General features: G+C 49.8%; 1 protein-coding gene across 1 annotated transcript in view; it reads left to right on the forward strand.

The window, feature by feature from the left end:
* The window catches only part of LOC140430945 (AP-2 complex subunit alpha-2-like), a 705690-nt gene that overhangs the window by 475246 nt on the left and 208746 nt on the right, over positions 1–21698 (forward strand). Inside the window, exons 16-17 of the mRNA XM_072518780.1 lie at positions 10224–10306; positions 19175–19264. Of these exons, the coding sequence (XP_072374881.1) occupies positions 10224–10306; positions 19175–19264 (173 nt within the window). The remainder of the gene's footprint in view (positions 1–10223; positions 10307–19174; positions 19265–21698) is intronic.

The raw sequence follows: 21698 nt of genomic DNA on the forward strand, positions 1-21698 counted from the left end.
TCCTCTGTTTAAGAAGGGTAGCAAGGATAATCCCGGGAACTACAGGCCGGTGAGCCTTACTTCAGTGGTAGGGAAATTACTGGAGAGAATTCTTTGAGACAGGATCTACTCCCATTTGGAAGCAAATGGACGTATTAGTGAGAGGCAGCGCGGTTTTGTGAAGGGAAGGTCGTGTCTCACTAAATTAATAGAGTTTTTCGAGGAGGTCACTAAGATGATTGATGCAGGTAGGGCAGTGGATGTTGTCTATATGGACTTCAGTAAGGCCTTTGACAAGGTCCCTCATGGTAGACTAGTACATAAGGTGAAGTCACACGGGATCAGGGGTGAGCTGGCAAGGTGGATACAGAACTGGCTAGGCCATAGAAGGCAGAGAGTAGCAATGGAAGGATGCTTTTCTAATTGGAGGGCTGTGACCAGTGGTGTTCCACATGGGATCAGTGCTGGGACCTTTGCTCTTTGTAGTATATATAAATGATTTGGAGGAAAATGTAACTGGTCTGATTAGTAAGTTTGCAGACGACACAAAGGTTGGTGGAATTGCGGATAGCGATGAGGACTGTCGGAGGATACAGCAGGATTTAGATTGTTTGGAGACTTGGGCGGAGAGATGGCAGATGGAGTTTAATCCGGACAAATGTGAGGTAATGCATTTTAGAACATAGAACATAGAACATAGAACAATACAGCGTAGGACAGGCCCTTCGGCCCACGATGTTGCACCGAAACAAAAGGCATCTAACCTACACTGTGCCATTATCATCCATATGTTTATCCAATAAACTTTTAAATGCCCTCAATGTTGGCGAGTTCACTACTGTAGCAGGTAGGGCATTCCACGGCCTCACTACTCTTTGCGTAAAGAACCTACCTCTGACCTCTGTCCTATATCTATTACCCCTCAGTTTAAAGTTATGTCCCCTCGTGCCAGCCATATCCATCCGCGGGAGAAGGCTCTCACTGTCCACCCTATCCAACCCCCTGATCATTTTGTATGCCTCTATTAAGTCTCCTCTTAACCTTCTTCTCTCCAACGAAAACAACCTCAGGTCCATCAGCCTTTCCTCATAAGATTTTCCCTCCATACCAGGCAACATCCTGGTAAATCTCCTCTGCACCCGCTCCAAAGCCTCCACGTCCTTCCTATAATGCGGTGACCAGAACTGTACGCAATACTCCAAATGCGGCCGTACCAGAGTTCTGTACAGCTGCAACATGACCTCCCGACTCCAGAACTCAATCCCTCTACCAATAAAGGCCAACTCTCCATAGGCCTTCTTCACAACCCTATCAACATGGGTGGCAACTTTCAGGGATCTATGTACATGGACACCTAGATCCCTCTGCTCATCCACACTTTCAAGAACTTTACCATTAGCCAAATATTCCGCATTCCTGTTATTCCTTCCAAAGTGAATCACCTCACACTTCTCTACATTAAACTCCATTTGCCACCTCTCAGCCCAGCTCTGCAGCTTATCTATATCCCTCTGTAACCTGCTACATCCTTCCACACTATCGACAACACCACCGACTTTAGTGTCGTCTGCAAATTTACTCACCCACCCTTCTGCGCCTTCCTCTAGGTCATTGATAAAAATGACAAACAGCAACGGCCCCAGAACAGATCCTTGTGGTACTCCACTTGTGACTGTACTCCATTCTGAACATTTCCCATCAACCACCACCCTCTGTCTTCTTTCAGCTAGCCAATTTCTGATCCACATCTCTAAATCACCCTCAATCCCCAGCCTCCGTATTTTTTGCAATAGCCTACCGTGGGGAACCTTATCAAACGCTTTGCTGAAATCCATATACACCACATCAACTGCTCTACCCTCGTCTACCTGTTCAGTCACCTTCTCAAAGAACTCAATAAGGTTTGTGAGGCATGACCTACCCTTCACAAAGCCATGCTGACTATCCCTGATCATATTATTCCTATCTAGATGATTATAAATCTTGTCTCTTATAATCCCCTCCAAGACTTTACCCACTACAGACGTGAGGCTCACCGGTCTATAGTTGCCGGGGTTGTCTCTGCTCCCCTTTTTGAACAAAGGGACCACATTTGCTGTCCTCCAGTCCTCTGGCACTATTCCTGTAGCCAATGATAACATAAAAATCAAAGCCAAAGGTCCAGCAATCTCTTCCCTGGCCTCCCAGAGAATCCTAGGATAAATCCCATCAGGTCCCGGGGACTTATCTATTTTCAGCCTGTCCAGAATTGCCAACACCTCTTCCCTACGTACCTCAATGCCATCTATTCTATTAGCCTGGGGCTCAGCATTCTACTCCACAACATTATCTTTTTCCTGAGTGAATACTGACAAAAAATATTCATTTAGTATCTTCCCTATCTCTTCAGACTCCACACACAATTTCCCATCCCTGTCCTTGACTGGTCCTACTCTTTCCCTAGTCATTCGCTTATTCCTGACATACCTATAGAAAGCTTTTGGGTTTTCCTTGATCCTACCTGCCAAATACTTCTCATGTCCCCTCCTTGCTCGTCTTAGCTCTCTCTTTCGATCCTTCCTCGCTACCTTGTAACTATCCATCGCCCCAACCGAAACTTCACACTTCATCTTCACAAAGGCCTCCTTCTTCCTCTTTGGAAGGTCTAATGCAGGTAGGGAATATACAGTGAATGGTAGAACCCTCAAGAGTATTGAAAGTCAAAGAGATCTAGGAGTACAGGTCCACAGGTCATTGAAAGGGGCAACACAGGTGGAGAAGGTAGTCAAGAAGGCATACGGCATGCTTGCCTTCATTGGCCGGGGCATTGAGTATAAGAATCGGCAAGTCATGTTGCAGCTGTATAGAACCTTAGTTAGGCCACACTTGGAGTATAGTGTTCAATTCTGGTCGCCACACTACCAGAAGGATGTGGAGGCTTTAGAGAGGGTGCAGAAGAGATTTATCAGAATGTTGCCTGGTATGGAGGGCATTAGCTATGAGGAGCGGTTGAATAAACTCGGTTTGTTCTCACTGGAACGAAGGAGGTTGAGGGGAGACCTGATAGAGGTATACAAAATTATGAGGGGCATAGACAGAGTGGATAGTCAGAGGCTTTTCCCCAGGGTAGAGGGGTCAATTACTAGGGGGCATAGGTTTAAGGTGAGAGGGGCAAGGTTTAGTGTAGATGTACGAGGCAAGTTTTTTACGCAGAGGGTAGTGGGTGCCTGGAACACGCTACCGGAGGAGGTGGTGGAAGCAGGGACGATAGTGACATTTAAGGGGCATCCTGACAAATAAATGAATAGGATGGGAATAGAGGGATACGGACCCAGTAAGTGTAGAAGATTGTAGTTTAGTCGGGCAGCATGGTCGGCACGGGCTTGGAGGGCCGAAGGGCCTGTTCCTGTGCTGTACATTTCTTTGTTCTTTGTTTGTTCTTTGTAAAGCTCACCCTAGCGATTGCCATCGAGACCTGCGTGCTACACGAACATGCCATTAGTTGGTATTTCCACATCCAAGCGGTTGAAATGGCGCGGCAAGGTCCCCACGGGGCAGAACGGGTCCAAGCAATCGAGCAACTCCAGGGCCTCAGCCTGTAGGAGGGCGGCCATTTTGCGCGCTTTTCGCGGACTCCCGCGCTTGTGCGCACCGAACGAGGGGACGGCGACGTCGACGAACGTACTGCGCAGGCACGCACCACGTATGACCGCACCGTGCATGCGCGGTGGCGCAGCGAATGTACTGACGCTACAGCGTGCGGCAACTGTGGCTCCGCCCACTTAAAGTGGCAATGCCCTGCCAAATCCCGACGATGCCTGAGATGTGGCAAACTTGGCCACTATGCTGCTTTATGCAGATCAGCTCAGCCTGCCAACTCTTTTTGCTCCAGCCAGCCTCGCAGGAATGTCCGGGCCATTCAACCCACGGTTACCGAGTCCGATTCGGACCTGCTACCCGACATTGACACCGAGGACCCAAAGGCGCCTTTTCGAGTCGGTATCGTTACAAAAAACAGGGTGTCCCCGAAGCAAAGAATCCAGCCTCTATCGGTATACAGCATCGATCCAGACGATGAGTGGTGTGCCACCCTTACAGTCAACCGTTCCCAAATACGATTCCGCCTGGACACTGGTGCCTCCGCCAATTTCATCGCGCGGCCTGACCTCAAAAGCCTTTGTGTCAAACCAGCCATCCTGCCATCAGCCTGCCAGCTATTAGATTATAATGGCAATAACATTGCTGCCAGCGGCTCATGCCAACTTGAAGTGACGCACAGGTCACACAAAGCCATCCTTCCCTTTGAAATCGTGGGCTCCTCGAAAGCCTCCCTGCTTGGCGCGCACGCATGCAAGCTGTTGAAGCTAGTTCAGAGAGTTCACTCTCTCTCTCCTGCTGACGCGTCTGCCTTTCAGGACACCGACTTCAGGGCGCAGCTCGACGCCATTATCAACCAGTACCACAACGTCTTCGAAGGCATGGGCATGCTCCCGTACACCTACAAGATTTTATTAAAACCAAATGCCATGCGTATGGTGCACGCACCTCGCAAGGTCCCAGCACCCCTTAAGGACTGCCTCAAGCAGCAGCTGCAGGACCTCCAGAACCAAGGAGTGATTTCCAAAGTCACGGAACCGACCGACTGGGTCAGCTCCATGGTATGTGTAAAAAAGCCTTCCGGCGAATTGAGAATTTGCATTGATCCCAAGGATCTAAGTCGCAATATTATGAGAGAGCACTTTCCAATTCCCAAGCGCGAAGAGCTCACATGTGAGATGGCTCGCGCCAAGCTCTTTATCAAACTCAACGCCTCAAAAGCATTCTGGCAAATCCAGCTCGATAAATCCAGCAGGAAACTCTGCACATTTAACACCCCCTTTGGCAGATATTGTTACAACAGGATGCCGTTTGGGATCATCTCTGCATCAGAAGTGTTCCATAGGATTATGGAACAAATGATGGATGGTATTGAAGGTGTTCGCGTCTGTGTCGATGACGTAATCATTTGGTCGCCTCCAGCGCGTATTCAGACGTATACATGAGCATGGTCTCCGCCTCAACAGGGCCAAATGCTCTTTTGGTCAGACGGAGCTCAAGTTCCTCGGGGACCACATCTCCCAGCCGGAGTGTGCAGCCGGATGCGGACAAGGTAGCTGCCATCACAGCTATGAAAACACCAGAGGACAAGAAGGCGGTCCTCCGATTTCTGGGCATGGTCAATTTTTTAGGGAAATTCATCCCTAACCTCGCCTCTCATACCACGGCTCTCAGGAACCTGGTCAGGAAGATGACAGACTTCCAATCGCTCCCTGCCCACAAGCGCGAATGGAGAGAACTCAAGACAAAACTGGCCATGGCCCCGGTCTTAGCTTTCTTTGATCCAGCAAACGAGACCAAAATTTCGACGGATGCTAGTCAATCCGGCATTGGGGCAGTGCTCCTTCAACATGGTGAGGCCTTATCATGGGCCCCCGTTGCATATGCGCCACGTGCGATGACCCCCACGGAGCAGCGCTACGCGCAGATAGAAAAGGAATGCTTGGGCCTTCTGACCAGTGTGGTTAAGTTTCACGATTATGTCTACGGACTTCCTCAATTCACCGTCGAGACCGACCATCGCCCGCTGGTCAATATAATTACAGAAAGACTTGAACGACATGACGCCTCGCCTCCAGCGTATTCTTCTCAAGCTCCGGCGATAGGACTTCCAGCTGGTATACACCCCAGGCAAAGACCTCATCATGGCTGACGCTCTCTCCAGGGCAGTCAACACTCCATGTGACCCAGCGGGATTTGTCTGCCAGGTTAACGCCCATGTGGCATTCGCGGCCTCCAATCTACCTGCCTCGGATGAACGCCTCGTCCAAATTCGCCGCGAGTCGGCGGCTGACCCCTTGCTACAGCGTGTCATGCGCCACCTAACGGACGGGTGGCTCAAGGTCCAATGCCTTCAATTCTATAATGTCAGAGATGACCTGGCGGTAGTAGACGGGGTTCTTCTAAAACTGGACCGCATTGTCATCCTGCATAGCATGCACCAGCTTGTCCTGGAACAACTACACGAGGGCCACCTTGGCGTGGGAAAGTGCCGCCGACGGGCCCGAGAGGCAGTGTACTGACCCGGCATTAATGAGGACATAGCCAACACTGTCTGTGCGGAGTCTGCACATCCTCCCCATGTTTGCGTGGGTTTCCTCCGGGTGCTCCGGTTTCCTCCCACAGTCCAAAGATGTGCAGGTTAGGTGGATTGGCCATGATAAATTGTCCATAGTGTCCAAAATTGCCCTTCGTGTTGGGTGGGGTTACTGGGTTATGGGGATAGGGTGGCGGTGTTGACCTTGGGTAGGGTGCTCTATCCAAGAGCCGGTGCAGACTCGATGGGCCGAATGGCCTCCTTCTGCACTGTAAATTCTATGAACACAGTGCTCAACTGCCCCACTTGTCAGCGCTTCCAGCCGGCCCAACCACGTGAGACCCTGCAGCCCCATGAGTTGGTCACGTCACCATGGACCAAGGTGGGCATCGACCTGTTCCACGCGCTGGGTAGAGACTATGTCCTGATCATGGACTACTTTTTGAATTACCCGGAGTTGATACGGTTGCACGACCTCACCTCGTCTGCAGTCATTCGTGCATGTAAAGAAACCTTTGCTCAACACGGCATCCCGCTCACGGTTATGTTGGACAATGGCCCATGCTTTGCCAGCCAAGAATGGTCCAACTTTGCCAGGCGGTACAATTTTGCCCATGTAACGTCCAGTCCCCTGTACCCCCAATCCAACGGCAAAGCGGAGAAGGGAGTACATATCGTCAAACGGCTCCTATGCAAGGCTGCCGATGCTGGGTCCGATTTCTACATTGCCTTGCTGGCCTATCGCTCCGCCCCACTGTCCACTAGCCTGTCGCCAGCCCAGTTACACATGGGTCGTACCCTGAGGATGACGGTGCCGTCCATCCATGTCCCAGACCTCGACCACGTTCCGGTCCTTCGCTGGACACAGCTGTCTCGTGCACAGCACAAGGCGGCTCATGACTCCCGTGCAGCTGATCTCCCTGCTCTGGCTCCAGATGACAACGTCTGCATCCACCTTCCGGATGGTGGCTGGTCTGTAACCGCTGTTGTCATTCAGCAGGTGGCCCCCCCCGCTCGTTCCTGGTTTGTCTACCGGATGGCTCTATTCTGTGCCGCAATCGACGTGCCCTTCGTCTCGTTCCACGCTCGCCACGTGATCCTCCAGTGTCGCCTCACCCTCCTGCTGACCCTGCCACGGACTATGCAGAGCTCCCTGTCACTCTGCCTCTCCCTGACTTTGATGCAGCCCAGCCCGCTCCTGAACCGGCGGCTCTCGATCCACCCTTGAGGCGGTCAAGCAGAATTCGTCGCCCGCCTCAGAGACTAAATTTATGAACTTTTCGAACTTATGGACTCTCTGAATTGTTTTGTTGCTTTATTTGATCGTTTCCCTGGTTTGTATATAGTGTTGATCGCGTTACTCTTGTTGCATACTGCTTCTCTGCACCAGGCACCTTCCCATGTAAATAGCTTAGTTCTCATGTACGTTGTCCTGCAAAGATGTCTTCGCACCCCACACGTAGTTAGGAACATTCTCGCCACACATTATTTATTGCCACACGCATACATTTCTTTATAAAAGGGGGGATGTCATAATATACACCAGTATATCATGGTGCAGACACACACACTGATGGACACACAGCAAGACCAATCAACACACACAACACCACAGCCAATCACCAGTTAGAGCACACTCACTATATAGACAGAGGGCATCAGAGTTCTCGCTCATTCGGGATGCATCTTCTCAGAAGGACAGAGCTTACAGCTTACAGCACAGATCTTCACCATGTGCTGAGTGCATAGACTGGTTAGGACAGGCATAGGTCTTTCGTTTAATTTAACACCGTGTTAACCCACAGTGAAAGCATGTTCAACAGTTTCTAACTTAATAAAACAGTGTTGTACTATTTTAAGTGTTGGTGGCCTGTATGTGTTCCACGGATCCAGAGCACCCAACACAACACTCCCCGTCAGTGCTCGGCCACCTGGGGGGGCAACGGCTCTGGCACTGGCTGGGGTTGGGGGTCTCGGGATGAACCGGGCCCCGGCAGGTCCTGTAAGACACAAGCCGACATGTATTGTTAGACAGCCAGGTTGGGGGAGGGGGAGGAGAAGGATGGGAGGTGGGGGGGAGTGGGGGATTGATGGCGTGGGGGGTGGTGGTGTGGAGGGGTGGTGGAGGGTGGGGGGTGTGGGAGGTGGTGGGGGGGTTGGGGAGCGGGGGGAGTCCACACATCTGTCATGAGGATCCGCAACTAAGCAGACGTTCTCACTTGCTTGCCTGCCGCCGACCTCCATGCCGGCGACCTCCCTTTCCTCTGGGCCGCCAACCACGTCCAGTGCCTTCTATTTGGGCATGGTGAGGGGCAACAGGTCTGGTGGTCCCCCTCCAGTCTTCTCCCGCTCCTGGCAGTTGTGCATGGCCTTTTCCTGGGGTGGGGGGGGGGGGGGCGGTGAGGGGCACACAAACAACAACACTGTTCAACATTCCGACGCATACAGCTCAGGGGTTGGGTAGATGATGGCATCAGTGGCCAGGGGACCCAGTCATTGCGGCTGACATGGGTGCTGGCATGTGGGACAGGGTGGAGGTTCAGCCGTCCCCCGGGGGCGGTTCTGGGTTACGTGTTTGTGTGTGTGGGGGTGGGGGGGGTTGGGGGGTGGGGGGGGTTGGGGGGTGGGGGGGGGGGGGGGGGGGGGAGAGAGAGAGAGAGAGAGTAGAGGGGGTTGGTGCCAGAGGCACAGCGCTGCCTACTCACCCTGGCCGCCTTGAGGAGGTTGTGCAGTTTCTTCCTGCACTGGATGCCAGTCCGGACGACGTAGCCAACACCGCTGACCGTCTCTGCCACCTGCACCCAGGCAAGGTGAATGGCGACGCCTGCCGGCCTTCCTCCCGGGCCGGGTACTGGGTCATTCTTCGCTCATCCACGGCGTCCAGGAGGGTGTCCAGCTCAGCGTCCCTGAACCATGGCGCTGCTCTCCTTCCAGCCATCTTGTTGAGTGGGATGGTGTGTGTGGGGGGATGAATCATTTAAGTATGGCTGTGGCTTGTGAGCCTCATGTGCGGCAATCGCGGACCCATTGAATCCAGTGCCGTTTTGCTTGTAACCGGTTGCTTTCCACGTGGCGATGGTGCTAACCCATTTAGAGTTGCTGAATCGGTGCACCTGTTGCGCCCTTTTTGCTGTCGTAAAACTCCACTGTTCCCATTTCGGCATCAGCACTTAGTCTCAAAATCGGAGAATCCAGCCCATTGTGGTATTGTCACTGGACTAATAATCAAGAGAACCAAGGTAACACTCTGAGAAACAGGGTTTGAATCCCACCATGGGAGCTAGAGATATTTGTCTGAAAAAAACATTTGGTTCACTGATATCCTTTAGGGAAGATGTGCAAAGTTACTTGGTGTGGCCCACATGTGATTCCAGATGCACAGCAATGTGATTGATTCTTTGAATGCCCTCAGGGATTGGCAATAAATGCTGCCCTAGCCCGTGACACCCACAAAGACTGGTATTGGAGAAGTCGGTTTAGGTTTGTGGGACACTGGCACCAATACTGGTAAGGGATCAAATTTGGGAAGATGTGTATACGAAAGAGTGGAGACAAGGCAAGAGAGAAATAAGTACTAATATGGGAAATGATAAATAGACCAGGAAGGGTCAAGGAATACAAATATAAGAGTAAATCAGCAAATAAGGCCACAATGAGACCACTCCCATGCCTGCACACCATCCCCACAAGTAACTTCTTATCTTTATCATTTCTCATCTCAACCCAAACTGCTTCTACATCCTGGTTTCCTGAACTTGGGTCATTCCTCTCTAATATGCTGATATCATCATTAATTGACAGTGCCATCCCTCCACCTGTTCTCAACTCCCTATCCTTCCTAAATGTCACATATCCTTCAATGCTCAGGTTCCAAATTAAGTCATCCTGTAGCCATGTCTCTATCATGGCTATCAGATCATACTTATTAATTTTGATTTGCGCTATCAGTTCTTTTTTTTTTAATGCTACATGCATTCAGATAGTTTTGTCCTTTTATCATTTTTATAGCAATCTTATCTGCTTATCAATGCTATGGGTGGTCAGGGAAGAAGCGAAAAGTTGCAGTCCTCTGCCTTGGGTTTTGCTGTCTCTTTCACTGTCTCTCCCAACTCTTCTTTTTTCTCTTTTTCAGGTTTGTTTGTAAAAATAATGGCGTCATATTTGAGAACCAACTTGTGCAGATTGGTCTGAAATCTGAATTTAGACAGAATTTGGGTAAGTTTTCTTTGTTTCTTCTCCTCCCTCTCTCTCCTTACTTGCAGCCTGGTAATGGTTCATTGATTTTCCCTGCTTTGTCCAGTTCTCCTGCATGTGTTAAAGCTGAAGTGCAGAACAAAGAACAAAGAAAAGTACAGCACGGGAACAGGCCCTTCGGCCCTCCAAGCCTGTGCAGACCATGCTGCCCGTCTAAACTAAAATCTTCTGCACTTCCAGGGTCCGTATCCCTCTATTCCCATCCTATTCATGTATTTGTCAGACTCATGTATTTGTCAGACTTGGATTAAATACTGGAATTACAAAGCAAGTGCAGCAAGACCTGAAGAGAAGAGCCTGGTGAACTGTTCACTGCACCAATGATGCACGGGTGAGGAGTTACCAGAAATGCTGCTTATCAGGTGTTAACTGGCTCCAATGATCTGTCTGGTGACACAATGAGAATAAGTTCTCAGTGGCACCTATCATAGTTTTGCTAGTTCTAGTGCCTTATGATAAGATTGATAGCTCATGTTATGAACAGGAGAAGATTAATTTAAGCAACCCTAATTTCTCCTCTCTCAAAATGTACAGAAACACAAAGGTGTTTTTTATTTTTTTAGAGGGGTATATTTATTGAAATGTTATGTTTTAGAGAAAAATGCAACAAATTACAAAATAATACATCACCATAAAATAGGGGGGGAAAAGCTGCTCAACATACATGAGCACAGAATGGAACAGGAAAACAACAATTCAACTGGCTCAATACAATCATTAGACAAAACTAGATGCTAATATAGCCCCACTAGAGGCCGAGGAAGAAACAGGATAAGATCATGAAAACATGACAAAATGGTGCACATCCTCCCACATCACACAAGCTCTAATCATCATGGGAAATCAGGATAAACTTCCCGCACCATGATTTATTGCGCACCAACGTACATCTCCCTCAACTCCAGCAGCACGAATGGCACCAATGACTCATTACAGCCTCCTCTTTCTGGATATCAGACCCATCCACACCTGGCCTAGCCCAGCACCAACTGATACACAAGAAACTATACCCCCAGAACCTCCAACATACCCCAAAAGCCTGTATTCCTGCTGAGCCTGTACCTTCCCAACCCCATCCAGGGCAACACACTGTCCCTACACATGCTAATAAAAAGAGAATAATTGTTCCAGCCCTTTCCCACATAGACCACACAGCCCAATGAGAAGAACTATCAAGACACTCAACAATTGGGTGCCCTGGGAGGGAGGGCTGATTCCCTCCTCCCCTGCACAACCAGGGAAACTCTTCCCTGAACTACCGAACCAACACAAAACTCACCCGGACGAAGAGAAGAACAAAGAGCAAAACAGCACAGGAACAGGCCCTTTGACCCTCCAAGCCTGTACCGGTCATGATACTAATCCTCAGCACTTCCTTGTGCCGTACCTCTCTATACCCATTCTATCCATGTATTTGGCAAGATACCTTTTGAATGCCGTTAATGTATCTACTTCCACAACCTCCCCTGGCAATGTGTTCCAGGCACTCACCACCCTCTGTGTAAAAAACCTGCCTTGCACATCTCCTATAAACATTGCCCCAAGGACCTTAAACCTATGCCCCCAGGTGACTGACCCCTGCACCCTGGGAAAGAGTGCCTGCCCATCCACTTTATCCATGCCCCTCATATACTTGTAGACCTCTATCAGGTCACCCCTCAACGTCCGTCATTTTAATGAAAACAGTCTGAGTCTATTCAGCCTCTCCGCATAGCTAACACCCTCCAGGCCTGGTCCACCTCCTCTGCACCCTCTCCAAAGCCTCCACATCCTGCTGCTGGTGTGGTGACCAGAATTGTGTGCAATACTCCAAGTGCGGCCATACCAAGGTTCTATACAATTATAGCATGACTTGCTAGTTTTTATACTCGATGCCCCGTATGCTTTCTTGACTACCTTGTCCACTTGTGTTGCCACTTCAAAGATCTGTGGACCTGCACGCCCTGACCTCTCTGACTTTCTATATTCCTAAGAGTTTTGCCATTTACGGTATATTTCCCCTCTATGTTAGACCTACCAAAATGCATTACCTCGCATTTGTCCAGATTAAACTCCATTTGCCATTTTTCTGCCCAAATTTCCAACCTATCTATGCCCTGCTGTATCCTCTGACAATCCTCAATACTAACTTACTAATCAAACTAGCTACAATTTCCTCCAAATCGTTTATGTATACTGCAAACAACAGAGGCCCCAGCACAGATTCCTGTGGAACACCACTAGTCACAACCTTCCATTCAGAAAAGCACCCTTCTACTGCTACCCTTTGCCTTCTGTGACCGAGCTAGTTCTGTATCCATCTTACCACCTCACCTCTGATCCTGTGTGACCTCACCTTTTGTACCAGTCTGTCATGAGGCACCTTGTCAAAGGCTTTACTGAAGCCCATGTAAACAACATCCACCACCCTGCACTCATCAATCATCTTTGTCACCTCCTCAAAAAGCCCGATAAGGTTAGTGAGGCGCGACCTCCCCTTCACAAAACCATGCTGTCTACCACTAAAGAGTCCATTTGTTTCCAAATGGGTATAAATCCTGTCCCTGAGAATTCTCTCCAATAATTTACCTACTACTGACATGAGGCTCACTGGCCTATAGTTTTCAGGATTATCCCTGCTACCTTTCTTAAACAGCGGTACCACATTAGCTATTCTCCAGTCCTCTGGGCCCTCACCTGTAGTCAGTGAGTATACAAAGATGTTAGTCAAGGCCCCAGCAATTTCTTCCGTTGCTTCCATCAGTATTCTGGGGTAAATCCTATCCGGCCCAGGAGACTTATCTACCTTAATATATTTTAAAAGACCCAATACCTCCTCCTTTTTGATGTCAACATGAACCAGACTGTCCACACACCCTATCGAATAATCATCTTCCACAAAATCCTTTTCTTTGGTGAACACTGATGCAAAGTACTCATTTAGTACCTCGATCATTTCCTCTGGCTCAACACATAGATTCACCCGACTGTCCTTAAGTGATCCAATCCTTTCCCTGGCCACCCTCTTGCTTTTTAATATGAATAAAAAGCTTTGGGATGCACCTTAATCCTATTTGCCAAGGACTTTTCATGACCCCTCCTAGCCCTCCTAATTTCCTGCTTAAGTACCTTCCTACTTTTTTTATACTCCTCAAGGTTTTCGACTGTCCCAGCTTACAGTGTATATGAGGGCCTGGCAATTTACCTTTACGGAGCTCTTTCTGTTGCTACCTGCTTGATGGTAAGATGGTAGACAGCGATACGCTATTTGCATGGAATACTGTTTCTCTTTGGAAGTCAAACAGTTACTGCCCAGGTTCAGGTGCACAAGGCAATATCACAGGTTCTAGGTTGGGGAGGTCATGTGGCATACCTCTTACCACTTCTGCGAATTGGGCAAAGGATATTTTTCCCAGGTCTGGAATCTAGAGGTTTTTAGTAGGAGTCAGGGTTCCCTTTGTCCTTGGAGACACAGCGGGTTGGATTATCTCTTTCAGACACTAAGTGCTAACGGCAGGACTCAATCGGTGGTGTTCTATGACCATGGAAGCAGCGCCGGTCCTGGAGCAATTCAGGCTCAGTTAATGGGCTAGCACTGGCGCCACGTGGAACTAGAGCAATTCCAATGAAAACCGCTGTCCGATTCGCCGGGGTCAGGATTGGCACTCGAGAGGCTCACAAGCTACAACCGCATATAAGCATATAAGCACCCACACACTCATTCCAGCCAACAAGAAGAGTGGCACCCCAATTTACAGATGCGGAACTTGAGATCTTGCTGGACGGCGTGGAGGAGAGGCGGGGCATCTTGTTCCCCGGTTAGAAAGAAGGCTGCGACCCGCCACCGTACATCGGGCCTGGCTAGCGTGCTGGAAAAAATTGCACAACCCCCTTAGGGCGGCCAGGGTGAGTAAACATCACTCCACACCAACCCCCACCCCAGCCGGAGGGCAACTGAACCCCACATGCCGACAGTCTACTCGCACGCTACCCTGTACCACATGCCAATACCGCCTGCCATGGCCGGGTGCCCTGTTCACATAGGCCCGCAGCTGCCCACCCCCTGTGCTGCCCCCTCCAACTACCTAAAACTGCGCATTTTCTGTTCCCCTCGCCCATTCCCTGCTGGACCTGGTCGGTGAGCCCAGAGAGAGGGCAGTCGCCGAGGTGGAGGTCGGCATCGGAGAGCCAAGTGAGCACCTGCTTAGTTGCGGTATCCCTATGGTGCGTGTTGCACAACCCCCACACCAGCAACACACTTCCCCAACACCTCACCAACTCCAGCACCCCACCTCCCTGACACCACCCGACCTCACCGACACCACCCCACCCCCCCCACAACACCCACCTCCCCACCCAACCCCAAACATCAGCCCACGACACCCCAGAGCACCAGTCCGTAGACAACGCTGACTTTCCATCACAGCTGTCTCCCACACCCTCCACTATCCCAGAGACACTCACCTCCGTTGGGCAATTTAGTGAAGAGGCTACTGGGGCTCTATCTGGTGTGCACCACACACATGCAGCAGTACATCAGGTGGGGATAGGAAACCCAGAGGGGGCGGATGGTCGGGGTGCGGCCTTAATCCAGGGACTAGCTGCCGTCCAGACGGGTCTCAGGCTTCTGGAAAGGCGGTCCCATCGATGCTGGAGATGCAGATACAGCCAGGTACTACATGAGCGGCAGCGTCGCGTATGCTGTCTGGGTATTAGCTGCAGACGTGCATGATCTGTATCTCGTAATCACACACCATCTCGTGATCACACCAGTTCATGGAGTGGAACCACTTTCAGTTCGTGAAGTCCACCGCCTCGTGCACCGGTGCTCGTAGTGAGACCTGTACCTTCGATCACTCCCTGGACCTTGGGCATCCCGCGATGGGTACGAACCCTGCTGCACAGGCATCCTGGTGGGCTCAGTCCACACTGAAGCTGATATATTGTGCCGACCATGCATATAGGGCCTTGTAGGGTAGGCACCGCCGGTACACACAAGACCTAATGCGGATGCCTGAGCAGCAGGGTTTGCTTCCATGGCCTCCTTTCAAACTCCTCCTCGGCCTATAGGGGGCCGGCTCTTCATCCTCACCTTCTGGCTCCTGTTCCTCTGGTCCCAGCTCCACTGCTGCAAGGTCCTCTCTGAGCAGCTCCTGTTCGTACAGCCTCAGTGCATCCCCCAGTGCTGCAGCCACAAGGCACGTGGCAACCATTCTGATTAGATTCTGAAATACATTGTCTGCAGGGGATGAAAGGCAGACATGTTAACATGGTGCATAGGCCTATGCCAAACCAGCTCCGATGAGCTACACAAATGCTCTGGCCTGCACTGCAGTCCCTGCCCCCCTCATGTCCTTCTCCCTTCCTCCCCACTCGCAGCCGTTCCCCCTGGCACTTTGCCCTTGCCCCGCACCCGTCCCTGCCAGCAGTGGTACCGTTGGCTGGCTCTTCCCATGCCAGCAGTAAGCTCCATGGCCCCCACCCGATACAGGGGCTACCATGGGTGTTCCCCTTGGGTGGGTCATGTGATGCCCTACCAGTGGGTGGTGCCCAGTTGTGGGTGGGAGCGGTTGGTGTAGTGAAGGGAGGATTGGGGGGGGGGGGGACACACCCTAATGGCCAGTGTCGCTCTGCGCCACCACAGGCCACGTTGGGTGGTCAGTTGGGTGCACAGTAAGGTGGCTAACTTGCAGGCCACGGAAATGGCGGTCCATGCTGTAGCCATCTGGGATGGCCACGTCCCGATTACAAAATGGACACTTGCAAAGGATGCAGGGAAAATTTGACAATGCTAAGAAACAAGCAGGTGCAAGCGCTGTCTGTTGATTAGAACCTTAAACTCTCAGACAGGACAGAAATGTACAATGTTAAGGCAGACTCCTTGGCGCCAGAAGAAGCTAAGACAAATCAGACTGATAGTCACCAGGACACACCCAGCGATCAGGGAACCACCCCTCTATTGGAGGAAAATCGATACAGATGATTGGGAAAGCCCCAATTAGTTGAGACCAAGTTCAAGGCCCGCCCAAAAGCGCGCAAAGCCCTTTTTAGTATAAAAGGTATCCCTCAAGGGAGAATCCCTCTCCTTTTGGCTTTGGCTCTCAGTGAAGAGAGACCTGCCTAGCAGCTGCATCAGACCAAGTAAGTTGCAAGTCAACGCACGCTACGAGATAGACACTCCTCGTTGCTACCCTGTAAACAGCTCAACCCAGCAGCCTCAGAACCGAGCAACGGCCATTGTTCCTCCGACTGAATGGGCACCCGAAGCTAAGTATAGGCTTTAGTAATAGTGGTAGTTTAGTTTGTAGAGTTTATGCATGAGTAGATTTGACTGTGTGTAAATAAATGAGCATTGCTTTTGAACTTACTAACTGGTGTATCGAGTCATTGATCAGTATTTAGTTCTGAACCTTGTGGCGGTGTCGAAAGATACCTGGCGACTCTTGAGCAAACGTGATTAAACAGAGCCAAATTAAGAGCCAACCAAAGAGAGCAACAGTGCCTGCACATCCCTGTCCTGGGGGTCACTCCAACACCATGGCCAATCCCCTACCACTCCCCGGCCCTGACAACCGTGCACACATCCCAGCCGGACGTGCCAACAGCAGGACTGACAGTCCACAGTCGCACCTCTGGGAACATGACCTGCCTACACTCCCTCCCTCAGCAGCCACTACGCTTGTTTCCCAATTTTTAAAGCCACATGTTATTCCTCCTGGCGGTGGCAGAGCATCACGGGAACCTGGGAGAATACCGGGACGGGCCCGTTATAGATAGGCCAATGGTGTTTACAGTACATGTGGCGCAAAATGCATCCACGCTACTGTTGAGGCACTGGAGCATGGCATTCCATCGGGCACCCTGCACCAACCTCGAGTTTTGACTGACGACGAGCTCTACGTCTAATCGTGTTTCACGATTGTGACGTCGGCCGGCGGAGAATCCTACCCAGCATCTCTAATGGCCAGAATTATTCTTTAGATATGTTAAGGTGCTTTGTGCAGTTCTGTGGTGGCCTGCATTAACGCTTTTTAATGAGAACACAAGACTCTGATGGTTAGAAATTCAACTGGTAGAAGTCATGGCTAGTCAACATTAGGCCTAGAGGAGGCACAGTTGATGGTAGAAGGAAGGGAGAAAATGTTCCATCTATACAGGATGCTTCAAATTGAACATTTTAAATTATTTTATCAATGCATTCACTCCCATTGATTCCAATTGGATTGTTATCAGTTGCTGGCTACATCAGATGAAGCTTCTTCTGATTTATACTTGCTGATTGGGAACAGATATTGAATCCGAATCTATTTTCAACCCAATGCTGGAAATAAAGCACTTTCTGCTTTTATTGGATTATTGCTGAGACAAAGAGATGCCAGCTGTCAAAGCTTTTTTTCTTTCACTGATTTGGACAGCTACAAAAATACCAAATGTAAAAGGGAACAGCAATTTATACTCTTGAAACTGGGCCTTCAGCTCGATGTTTGCATTCAAGCCTCTATCTGGAGAGGCACTTTATTGTACATCAAACCTTGCTTCCAGCTTGTGGTTAGATTTCTCAAGAGAACAGTTCCCAGTGTAAGGAGCTTGTTAACTCCTTGTTTATTCCTTGTGTCCTTTTAATGCCTGCCATGCTGATTGATTTTAAAATCACAGACTTTTGATTTTGAACTATTATTTCCATTATATGTTCATGTGTTACTCTTGTTATAAATCAACAATTGTTAATATTTTACTTATAAATCTTGTGCCTGTAACTCATTGGAGCAGTCAAGGGTTAAAGATCTCAAATACTGATTACCTCACTTATATTGGGACTCCAGAGTCTGTGGGGCTTGAACTGACTGCGCACTCGCCCAGGGTGTCGTGACACCAGACTTGATGGAAGAGAGTCAGCCCTCACCGTGGCCTTCTGGAGAGAATTAGCTGGATCTTTTTGGAGATGATTAGTTGGACTTCTTCATCGGCTGCCTGAAACCAAACTCAAGCTTTGGGACTCTGTAAAACATATCTGCGAGATCAGATCCAATCATCACCTGGTACCAGGCAGGGCACAGCCTTTTTTGGCCAATTCATTGGCCACCAGCCAGTCAATCAAACCGACTCCTCACTGATGCTGGCCAGTCAGCGCAGCCTTCCGGATTCTTCTTTTTGAATTAAATGTACAGGGTTTTTACAGGCTGCGTGACTTAAAGTCGCAGGTCCATTAAACATCCATAGATCAAAAATGTATCGGTAAAAATAAAAGAAAGGGAAAATAAGGGAATGAACAAAAGGATCCTTACACAGTGCATACACAATGGCATAAATGGCAGCCTCCTGCGCTATAATAATTCTGATTATTAAATTGTTAGTATAATTCCTAGTTCGCTTTGAATTGTTCAACATGTTCTGCCCAATCACACCTGACATTTGACATATTTACAATATAAAAGTTACCATATAAAAGAATATTTTGAATTAAATTTTGTATGAATCAGAAGACCGGAGAACAAGAATTCTCTGCATTCGCCATGGCAACAAATCACAATAATAATAATAATCTTTATTCAGCATAAAATCAACAACAATAATCAACATACAAACTAATCAGCACCCTGCATTCTAAATCAGTGCTCCCTTTGAAATTTGGCGTTCTTGCATTTGTCAGCCTGTCTCTATTTTAAACTATACAGATTGCCGAACGACATGGAAATATCTGGGTTTGTGAAAACATATACATTTTGACAATGATGTTGATCCCAGAAACACAAGTTTAGAAAACTGGTAACCCTCTTCTAACTTGTACATGTTGAATGGCTATATTGAATGATTTTTGTCTGCTAATGCAGCAATTGTTACTGTTTGCAGGTCGAATGTACCTTTTTTATGGTAACAAGACTTCTTCCAAATTCATTGGTTTTACCACAGCGGTTATCTATCCCGGAAACCTTCTAGCTCATATCCTTTTCCTGAAAAATGTTTTTGAAGGCTGCTCTGATGAAATGTTTTGTTAATCAATTTCTATTCCGCACACAAGCGGCATGGTCGTACAGTGGTTAGCATTGTTGCTTAACAGCGCCAGGGGACCCGGGTTCGATTCCCGGCTTGGGTCACTGTTTGTGCAGAGTCTACACGTTCACCCCGTGTCTGCATGGATTTCCGCTGGGTGCTCCGGTTTCATACCACAAGTCCCAAAAGACATGCTTGTTAGGTGAATTGGACATTCTGAATTCTCCCGCAGTGTACCCGAACAGGCGCTAGTTTGGCGACTAGGTGATTTCACAGTATTTTCATTGCAGTGTTAATGTAAGTCTACTTGTGACACTAATAAAGATTATACTCCCAATAGTTAGCTGCAGATTATTTGACAGAATTGCAGAACTGTTACAGCACAGAAGAAGTCCATTAGGCCCATCGTGTCTGCTGCAGAAGGTGTCTGGCCAAATTTGAGACACATGCATGCAGATTGAGCTGAACAGAAGTGTATGGGCAGAGAGGATGGTATCTGCCCAGCAGGGTGTGTTTGGGGAGGATGGGTATTGTGTTGATGAGGGTGTGGGCGGATAGGATGATATCGACCGAGGAGGATGTGGCCAGGGAGGATAGTATCTGCCGAGGAGGGTGTGGGTGTGGAGGATGGCATGTGTAGAGATGTGGGCGAGGAGGACGGTATCTGCCGAGGAGGGTGTGGATGGGGGGGGACGGTATGTGCCGAGTAGGGTGTAGGGAGGGAGGATGCCAAATGCCGAGATGGGTGGGGTGAGGAGGATGGTCTGTGCCAAGGAGGGTGTGTGTGGATAGGATGGTATCTGCCGAGGCGGATATGATCAGGAAGAATACTATCTGCCGAGGAGGGTGTGGACCGAGAGGCTGGTATGTGTTGGTGATGGTGTCGGCCGGGAAGATGGTATCTGCCAAGGAGGGCGGCGGCAGGAAGGATGTTATCTTCCAAGGAGGATGTGAGCGGGCAGGATACTAAATGCAGAGGAGGGTGTGGGTGGAGAGGATGGTACCTGTCACGGAGGTGTGGTGGGAGGCAGGAATGTATCTGCCGATGAGATTGTGGGCAGGGAGAATGATATCTGCCGAGGAGGATGAGGGTGGGGAGGATAACATATGTCGAGTAGGGTGAAGGTGGGAGGATGGTATATACGCAGGATGGTGAGGACGCAGAGGATGGTAGCTGCCGAGGAGAGTATGTGCGATGAGAATGGTATCTGCCGAGGAAGGTGTGGGCAGGGTGGATGCTATCTGTCCAGGAGAGTGTGAGTTGAGAGGATGGAAACTGGCAAGGATGATGTGAGCTGGAGGATGGAGTCTGCCGAGATGCTTCTGGACAGGAAGGATGGTATGTGCCTGGCAGGGTATAGGCGTTGAGGATGGTACGTGCTGAGGAGATGTGGGCAGGCAGGGTTGTATCTGCTGAGGGTGGTGTGGCCAGGGAGGATGGTATTGCCAAGGATGGTGTAGGCTGGGAAGATGGTATCTGCGGAGGAGGGTGTGGATCGAGAGAATGGCAACTGCCAAGGATGGTGTGGGCGGGCAGGATGGTATCTGCCCAGGAAGATGTCAGCGGGCAGGATGGTATCTGCTGAGGATTGCGTCGGCGAGGACGATGGTACTTGCCCAGGTATCTGCTGACGAGGGTGTGGGCAGGTAGAATGGTATGCACTGAGGATGATGGGGCTGGGCAGAATGGTATATGCCAAGGAGGATGTGGATTGTATCTGCCGACAAGGATATGGGCGGTGTGCATAGTATCTGCCGAGTGTGTGAGCGAGCAGGATGGTACATGCCGGCAGCACAGTGGTGCAGTGGGCAGCACTGCTGCCTCATGGCACCGAGGTCTCAGGTTCAATCTCTGCTCTGGGTCACTGTCCGTGTGGAGTTTGCACATTCTCCCCGTGTTTGCAAGGGTTTCGCTCCCACAACCCAAAGATGTGCAGGGTAGGTGGATTGGCCACGCTAATTTGTCCCTTTATTGGAAAAAATTAATTGGGTACTGTGGTGGTATGTATTAGGGGTCATGTGGGACTGTGAAGCCGTGATGCTATTGGCTGACAGATCCCGGGTCCTGGTTGGCTGTTGACTCCTGGCTCCGCCCTGAAGGCGGAGTATAAGAACCCAAGCTTCTCCCCGCCGCTTCATTCTGTTGCTGAACTGCTGGGGACAAGTCTCGCTTAATAAAGCCTCATCGACTTCATCACTACTCGTCTCTCTCGTAAGTCATTGTGCGCTACAATTTATTAAGCGAGCTTAAAGGACTATGGAGCTCCGGATCGCCCCGGAATGCCTGCGGATCAGCCCCTACGCAGCGAACTCGGCAGCAGTATTTAAACACTGGCAAGCATGTTTTGAAGGCTACCTCCAAACGGCCCCCGGCCGGATCACA

Source organism: Scyliorhinus torazame, chromosome 10, assembly GCF_047496885.1.
Source record: "Scyliorhinus torazame isolate Kashiwa2021f chromosome 10, sScyTor2.1, whole genome shotgun sequence".
Lineage (NCBI taxonomy): Eukaryota > Metazoa > Chordata > Chondrichthyes > Carcharhiniformes > Scyliorhinidae > Scyliorhinus > Scyliorhinus torazame.